This window comes from Lingula anatina, chromosome 1, assembly GCF_051362555.1.
Source record: "Lingula anatina isolate TDL-2025a chromosome 1, LinAna3.0, whole genome shotgun sequence".
In the NCBI taxonomy this organism is placed as follows: domain Eukaryota; kingdom Metazoa; phylum Brachiopoda; class Lingulata; order Lingulida; family Lingulidae; genus Lingula; species Lingula anatina.
Window position 1 is genome coordinate 16,620,734 of NC_141767.1, and position 9,174 is coordinate 16,629,907.

At 35.3% G+C, this 9,174-nt stretch overlaps 1 protein-coding gene across 9 annotated transcripts in view; it reads right to left on the reverse strand.

Annotated features, from left to right (window-relative positions):
• The window catches only part of LOC106174122 (uncharacterized), a 70,427-nt gene extending 62,246 nt beyond the window's left edge, over nucleotides 1-8,181 (reverse strand). For all 9 annotated transcript variants that reach the window (XM_087005805.1, XM_013555527.2, XM_013555529.2 and 6 more), the window contains exons 1-2: nucleotides 8,030-8,181; nucleotides 5,401-5,506 (exon numbers count right to left, since the gene is read on the reverse strand). In XM_087005805.1, the coding sequence (XP_086861931.1) occupies nucleotides 5,401-5,506; nucleotides 8,030-8,135 (212 nt within the window). In that variant the 5' untranslated portion in view covers nucleotides 8,136-8,181. The remainder of the gene's footprint in view (nucleotides 1-5,400; nucleotides 5,507-8,029) is intronic.
• Between the last annotated feature and the right edge of the window lie 993 nt (nucleotides 8,182-9,174).

A 9,174-nucleotide genomic window follows, 5' to 3' on the forward strand; every position in this document is an offset into this window, starting at 1 on the left:
ATCATCAGACAGTATTGATGCACAAAGGGAAAAAACTGAGACAGACCAGATTTGGCCAATTAGCTTAGCCAAGCTAATTCAATCTGCAATGCATTTGTACAGAGAGCACTTAATTCAATTCTACTGGAGTGAAGAGAGGAACAGATATAGATTAAGATAATTTGAAACAAAATAGATGTATATGTGACCTAATATTAAATTTTGGGAAAACATATGCTGGATATTTTATCATTTTTAAAAAATCACACACACACACACACACACACACACACACACACACACACACACACACATGCCATTAAGCAACCACACTGCAGAAGAATCACTGCCTTCAATCAGGCAAATTCTGTTTTACGAACTACCTTGTGTTCCTGCACCAAGGAACACACACATACAAAAAAGAAAAAAATGCCCGCCCTTTCTAGTTTGGATGGTTATGAAAATAATGATGATGATAATGGGGGAAAAGAATATAATTAGCCATAGAGATGAATCAAATAAGTTTCATAGGGACAGGGCTTCCTTAAACCGCCTACTCTTGGATTTCTGAAAAGATGTCAATAAATAGGCAGAAATCAAATTCAGATATGAACGCAAGGTGGTAGATATAAGACAATTAAAAGAGGAGTGTAATAATCTACTCCTAAATAATAAATCTTTGTGAGTGAAAGAAAAACTTGCACTGCCACAAAACGTGTTAATGTACAGGTTAGGAGCAATAAACAGATCCAATAAACCTCAAAAGCAGCTAATAGGTTCTACAGAAACAGAGCACCAATTTGTTTATCAAACCATTTGGCAACTGTTCGAGACAAGACCAAAGCATCAAAAGCATCAAGAGGGCTTTAACATCTAGACAAGGTCAAATTATTAACCTTTTATTCCTTTTGGGTTAGATGTTGCAACTCTTGGTGCACATGCAAGGTTTTGCAGGATTAATTGACTGAAGTGCACCTCAAGTATGCTGAAACAGAAACTAGAGATGGTACATGTATACTCGCTCAACTTCAAACATTTTGTTCCATTCACCAACAGTTCTTGAATAACCACCCGCAGGTAATCAAATTATATTCCAGTATAGATATTAGCCAACTGCTCATTGGAAATAAATTAGGAGCCACTCTGAGTTCTCAGTGTGTGGGTTATCATACTGATCTCCAGTATCTGTTGTGATGGCATCTAACAGGAGTATTACTCAGAAAGTTTCCGTTCTGCACTTGAACCCTTTTTAATCATAATAGTCGCGAGTCCTGGTGAACTATTTCTGTCTAAGAAGACATTTACCTTTTGTGGGCTGCCTGTCCTGTTATATTATGTCTAATAACTATTTTGGCATCAGTAAATATAGTTCAAGTATGCTTACAGGCGTCTGTATAATAAGAATAGTGTGTATATATAAGCAATAAACCTGCCTTTTTATTTCAATTTTTATGTTTTAGGTACAATTAATGAATGTTACTGAAGCAAAAGGGATAACACCGAAAAGATAACATTCAGTTTGTTCAGAAACTACAGTATGAAAATAAAATAAATCAAATTGTCTTGAGAACTTAAGTCTTGAAATGAGGTTGCAAACTCTGGTTTGAGCACCTAACTCCTGCTCAAATGCTTCCCACCTTCTTCTACCCCAAAATAATATCTCCTCACTCACTTTTGTTACTGCCTTCAACACCTGTTAACTTCATGCTAGGCACAAAATATCACTTCTATTTGTTTTCAATCTACTGGATGCTTATATACAATAAACATAACAAATAGGCAGGTGGATAAGAAAGTCATGCCTGATATATATCAAATGGATATTTATCTATATTGCCCATATATTAATAGGTTTCCTTTCAATACAAGTTCCCTTAGCAAAATGAAAAGTTTGCAGCAATACTGCAGCAAAATAGCAACAACTACTTTTCAGGAGTTTGCAAGAAAAATTTGTATTACAGCTTATTTGCAACAAATTCGCAATAACAACTTAAGTTTGCAGCAGGTTTGCAAGGAAAGTCTTTATGTTCTGGCAAATTAGCAACAAATTAGCAGCAAATTTGCAAGGACATATTAAGTTTGCAGTAAGTTTGCAAGAAAGTATTCATGTTCTTGCAAATTTGCTACAAATTTGCTGCAAATTCGCAGCAAATTAGCAGCATCCTGGCAGTGAATTTGCAGGAATTTCTTGCAAATTTGCAGCAAATTTGTAGCAAATTTGCAGTGAATTTGTGAGAGAGTTTGTGGCAGGCCTGATATTTTGCTAAGGGAGGAACACTAGAAGTGTGTCTGATCTTTTTCTCAACATCTTCTACAGGAAAGGCAAAATATCTTCTTTTCTATTGAGACACATGTAGATGTAGTGATAGTAAGGCTAAACTTCTGTTTTTATTTTCTTAACTGACCTAGACTTTGATCAATAATTGCATCTACACCACCATGATGCAAATACAAATATAAGCAAATTTAAGTAAAAGGTGATGCAGTGGTTTTATAATTTCTAACATTCTTTGGCATGATCTGATAACAAATATCACAAAAGTATTTCCATGAAAATATCTGCAGTATGTAATGCACTCTACCTTTTTTGCATTCAAAATGATGACATAAAACCTGATACACATTTTTCTCCACAACTGGTTTACAGCAATGAAATCAATGCATACAGAAAGAGATATGCCTATGAGATATTGTTATCTCTGCATATCAGTGCTCTTTCTTTTTCACAAAATTACTATCATTCACATGGGACTGAGAATGCCATTTTTCTTGGCAAGCTAGCAAATCTATCATCTCTATTAAAGCGGCTTTTCATGCACTGCATGGGCCGAGTCTTGTTAGTGAAAATAATCAAGATATCATCTGAGACTTTCAGTCTACAAGCAGAACTGAAAGACCTCTACAGGTTAATTATATTTTTATTCCTCCTTTTTCTTTTTTTTCTTTTTTCTTTTTTTTTTTTCTTTTTTTTTTGGCTAGAATCTGTTAAGCAATACTTATTGATTCACCTACATAATATATACCCCAGTTTCACTTCAGCTGGCATGCCACCAGTCACACACACACACACACACACACACACACACACACACACAAACTCCAGGATTCCTAGAAACTCCACGATTCCTAGAGAGTTTCCTCAAAACATTCTTGAATTGCTTACAATGATGCCACTAATTGTTGAGAGTAGTTTGCCAATTTAACAGTAAGACCAGATTGTTATCTGATCTCCTCCTGTAAATGGGCTAAAATACCTGTTTAGTCTGTTTTCATTGCCTACCTACCGATGCCTGATGCCAAGCAAACTTCTTAAGCTTTCAGTGATTAAAAAGGAGGCATCCTTGATTCCTTAATTGCTACTAACTGTATATCATTTGTTTTCAGGGATAAAAGACACTTTTATTCCTTAGAACACAAAATTGGTCAAATGAAATAATTTGCAGTAAAAGGAAAAAAGTATTTTAACAATATGATATCATTCAATCAGCTATATAATGACCAAAAAACCAAGCAATCCAACAATTTCTTCCAAAATGCTATCCAGTACACAGGAAGACTGCAAGCCACCTTGAGGTCACCAGAGAGATTATTGGAACCCAGGAGCAATCTGTAAAGATTAGGGTTTCCACTGTGTGTAGATGGGTATGCTATTATAGACAAAATGCCAAGAGTATTGAGGGCATTGAGATAAACTTTGGAGAGGACTCAAGTATGTCCATGTTATCAAGAATGTGTTCAATAGTACTCACATAGGTCAGGTATTTATAAAAACATGGGAGAGCATCTTTTGCAGTTGGATCATAATATTATTGGTATTTTATATAGAGAATGTGATTCACCAAAACCTATTTGGACTCATTGTATTATTCAAAATACGATCTTATATGTATCCTGATATATTTCCCACAAAAATATTTTTTAGTAAAATATAGCCAACCACATATTTCTCTCCAAATTATGCTACCTGCCAATCTAAAGGGATTTGTTTTGTTTTTCTTACCCATAGTACACTACACTGCACTGCAATGAACTAAATATCTCTGGAAATGTACATCAAACAATTTCCATGAAATGAGAATACAATTTTTTTGTTAAGTAAATGATACTACAAAAGCAGACCTCAGGGAACAATTCACAAACACTAACTACGCTTTGTCATGAAGTTATTGATAACAATTATTGAATTTTCCATAGGGACTATTTCACATACAAGTGCTGAATGCTATTTCCAAGGCAAACACTCTGTACAATGATATGTTTAAATAGATATATCTGCAGAGTTCTCAACAAAATTAGACCATTTTTTTTCCAGGTCACTGAAGCCTGGATGATTGCTGGTGTGTTTAACTGGTGTAGTTTGACTCAGAATGCATAGCATCAAAAAGGACTATTAAGTGGTTATATATGTATCCTTAACACACTCTTTCTGGGGTCAGGACATCAAGAACTTCTAAGTGTTTTATTTATTTTTTGTACCCATTCGTACTGAAGGGAGCAAGTTTACCTATCGTTTTTTCAATTATTAACGCTGGTGCCTAGACAGTAATGTGTATTTACAATCCTCAGACTGCAACAAGTTAAGGACACCTGTACCTACTTCTTGATTTTATGTCTTTCAAACCCAGCTATAAACCATATTACCTGGGAAAATTTGTAAGAGGTACATCAAGAAGATATACATCATACACTTTGTATACCTATTTATATGTTTTCCTAAAGGTGTATGGGCAATTTCAAAAATTAAATGCAAGCTAGAGCATGCTAATGGTCATTGTTGATCAAGTGATAATTGCAAAACATCAATTATACAACAATAATATTAATTGCAAAAGGAAAACTCTTTTACTGACAAAAATTAGACAACCCTTGATGAACCTGGGTCTTTGAAGATGGTGCACCTAAATTAGGATTGAGCAAATTGTTTCTGCTCAAAGGCAGTCCATACAGACTTTAGATCTGCATTTCCCAGAATTACTGCCCAGTGTTACCCAGCAGACTGAAATCCAATATATTTAGACTTTGCAATGTCTTAAGAGACACCAGGAGATTTTTTTGGCACATAATACTCCATGAAAAAAGGTTTTTATCACCCTTTTTATATAGTATACTGTTCCCTTGATACTTAATGCCAGATTCACCTTTTCTATTCCTTTCTCTAAAAAATGTGCAAAATGCATCAAAGCACTTTTCTGAGATCATTTTTTTTATTCTGTTCAATGCAGACATAGTTCATTGCTGTTTCTGTTGTCATTCTCAGTTCCTTCTCAATTTTGTTTCTCTATCTTATGCAACCTATTAAAATTAATTTAAACTCTTACAGAACAATTATGCCATAGCACACTCCTCAATAACTACATGTAACTTTGATACATTTTGAAAACAAAAACTTAAGCAATGTGACAAGCTTTCCATTTTTCTTACCTTTCTCTTAACTCATGTGACCTTTTTTTGAACATTTCCACTGAAGCCTGCATTTGGCTGGCAAATTGGGTATGGACGGCAGCAATCTTTTGACTAAACTCAGCCACTGGAAAGAATTTACAAAAAGTTAATAAAAGTACTGTTTTAAAATGACAAATAAACTGTGAAAGAATGTATATCAATTCTGAATACTGTCACCTCCCAACTTTCAAATACAGCACTGGTGGTATCAGTTCACTCAGGGTCTCTATATATTACTGTTAATTTTTTTATACTAAATAACTAAAAAAAAAAAAACTAAAAATATTAATGACTGCAGGTATGCAATGAGAGCAACAAGAAATTATTTTACTGTTTTTTTAGCTCCAAAAATTTCCATATAATGTTATACAAAACATACTGCTAAAATAATCTCAGTGTTAAAGTCTATCAAATATGCAGTTTAGCTGTAATGTTTCGGACAGCATTGGTGACATCATGGACAGACACAATAAACAAAATATATTCTATAAAGACACATTCAGTGTCTTCATCTAAATAATCCAGAGAAGAGAAATTTATTTCAAAACAGTAGCAAAAGCTGCTCTCAGAAAGGGGCATGCACATCAAAGCAAAAACCTTCAACACATCTGTGAAATGAGTGGAGAAATTTATTCCATCCTTTTGTGATATTTAGTACAAATGTAGCTGGCAGAAAGAGAGCATACTGTGTTCTGTTATCTCAGACAAGTCTGCTTCTGTCTTTAATTAATAAGTCTGCAGGTGATGGTGCAATCTGGGTACACACCAAGGATTTGTGTTTTTTTTCTCTGTTTTGACTGACAAAATGTTATTTGCCAATAGCTAAAAATCATTTTGGTTAAAGAAAATGGGAATATGTCTGATATGTTTTTAGCTATTCAAACTGGGGTTGGCTGGAAAATGTTTGCCTTGTGACCCGAGGCATTATTCTAATTGGTTAAGATAGCAAACAGCCTGGAACAGAAAAACGGACACTGAAGTTAAGACAACATTTTTCAAGAAATAAACTTTATGGGTGGATGTTAAGTTTTAAATGGTTAACTGGAAACATACCTCCAACTTTTACAACCAGCAGAAGAGGTTTTGCCATTGTTCAAACAGCTTACGTATCAATTTTCTGAACTGTACCAATATGATGAATGTTTCCAATGAGGTTTTGGTGGCCAACAGCTAGAGAAAACATTCAAGTAAATGGTCCAGGAATGCCAAATTTAGTTATATCTCTATAGTTTACAGCAGCGTAAGTTGCACGTGTAGCAGTGACATTGTCTTCATTTGGCATATAACTAGAAATATGATATACAAGGTAAAAGGAAGACGCAATCACCCCCCAGTAGGAACCCAATGTTTGACCAGTTGACAGTTAATGGCTGACCATCAGGCACTATTTGCTTAACCCAAGCACCTGTAGAAAGTTCATAACCTGAAGCAGCAAGGTGCCCCAACTCTTTAAGATCACTCACTTCTTTCATTATATAACAGAACCTGTGGCATACACTAACTCTGAAATGAATGGCACTCAGCCTATGCATACACTGGTGTTTTTCTGTTATTTTCACCTGGGTTTTACCTGCATTTTTCATGGATGTTTTCCCCACAGTAAAATGTGCCAGCATTTTTCTGAGAAAATAGTTTTTTGTAGTTTTTATGATGGTCTGAATGACAAGCAGTCTTTACTTTTGGGGCACGCATATTTCAAACTGTCGAAAAATGAATATACCAGTACACTTCAAATAATTCCAAATATAATTAGAATGGACTGATGCATAGATTTGTGCTGAAGTGCAATGTGAAATATGCACTGAAAACAATAAACACCATTTTTTTAATTTTCATTCTTATATGTTATTTTACCATTGTCTGCCTCTTTATAAAAATAACATTGGTAATTGGGAAAAAAGGTGCCATATTAAAACTTCAAATGTCTGACAGATCAATAACTCTTGGGACTGAAAGCAATTGATTATATTTGGTTGCCAATAAATTTTGATGAAGAAGTAGCGTGGAAAATTTGCAGTGTAGCAAGTACTCTTCTTAATGAGCACTTGCATCATCTTCATCAAAGTCAATAAAAAGAGGCACTTGCAAGAGTCATGTCTAGCTCTGCCTTGCTATCTGATGGGTTGCGCAATTCTAGTGGTTAAAAAGTCTGACTAATCATAGCCATGGGCAAAAAATGGTAATGCTCAGGGTTCGTGATTATGCAATTCATGTACATGTGCACTGTTTGTCTAATAACTTGAAGATAAGTGAATTTTGCAAAAGAATAAGAGACTCCCTTGAATTGCCTTCAAGCAAATTAAAAAAATTGCCTTAAAGAATACCATTTGCATTACCAGAAGCAATGAAAAAAAAAGCAGTTTAAGACTAAAAGCTTTAATATCAATCATAATAATACATAGATACCAATATCAGAATTGAAACGTGAAAGAAATAAATCCAATTCTTTCAACATAAAACATAAGCATTCCTTGAGAGAAAGATGCACCTCCACTTTTTAGTGCCAAAATTTATAAAATAACTTACTTGCACCAACAGGTATAAGATTGTCTTTTGCTCGTGTTTTCCAATGGTGCACAATAACATTCATATAGTCTCATGTACTTACTTGTTTTTGCCAGTTTTAGGGTAGCACCCATATGCTGGCGGATGGTGTCCTGCATGCCTGGCTGACGTAAATCCTGAAAACTTGCTTGCTTCTGATCTTCAGACATGATGTTGTCTGGTGCTATGAGGCTGACAAACTGAACTTTTCCCCCAAGGTTTTGTAGCTGAAAGTGGTCCACAACCCTCACCCCCTGCTCTAGATCTTCAGACAGATATGACAGCTCTCTGAGGTCCTGCTTCTACTTTCTGCTTCATGCAGACATGCTGCAAATAAAAAGGAGAGGTTGCCAGAAGACAATTACAAACACACGTTTAAGAAAGCATGCAGCAGTGATCAATGCACCCCCCAAGGTTGACTCCAACCACAATGAACCCTACAGATACCTGCAGCACATCTGCACATGCGGCAAATCTGGTTCTAAATGCAGCAGACCATGTATTTTTTCCAAGAATAATGCCTGGTTATGACTATGTGCATGGTGTTCAAATGTGTTAACAGCTAGCTGCACCTTCCTATCTTATCCTGTGTTATGTCTCTATAATAAACAACAGGCTATGAATGCTCTGAGCATGTGTGAATGACAGTGATTTACTGGAACATGTATGCAATGTTTATCTGCCGACCCCACCAGGTAACTGCTCCATTACGGTGGCCCATATTTACCACTTGCCCTTTCTTTCAAAAAATGAGGCTATAGTTCAAAGGACAAGGCCCTATCAATTATGAAAAAGACATTATTCAATCAAAAGAAGTATTTTATTTCCATCACTTTTGGGGCACTTATATTTCTTTGGAAAAAATGATTATTTTTTGTTTTCTTACTTATACCCTTTTTGTCTACAGTGGATCACCATACTTAAAACATGATCTTCATGGCTGGGAAATATGAAAAACTTGACACATTCACCTGTAGAGAAGAAAACACCTCACATATACCGCTAACATATCCCAACAGGTTGTTCTACATCCAACAATCAGTATAATACATAGGTTCTTCATCTTCTTCTTATATAATAGTCATTATCTTTTTCTGCTGTTTTCACAGAAATGGATTGTACCATAGAGGAACAGCATTACCAGCCAGGGTGAGATCTTCCTTGCAGCAACATGGGGATTTCAGACAATCCGAGTTGGGTTGTTACCAA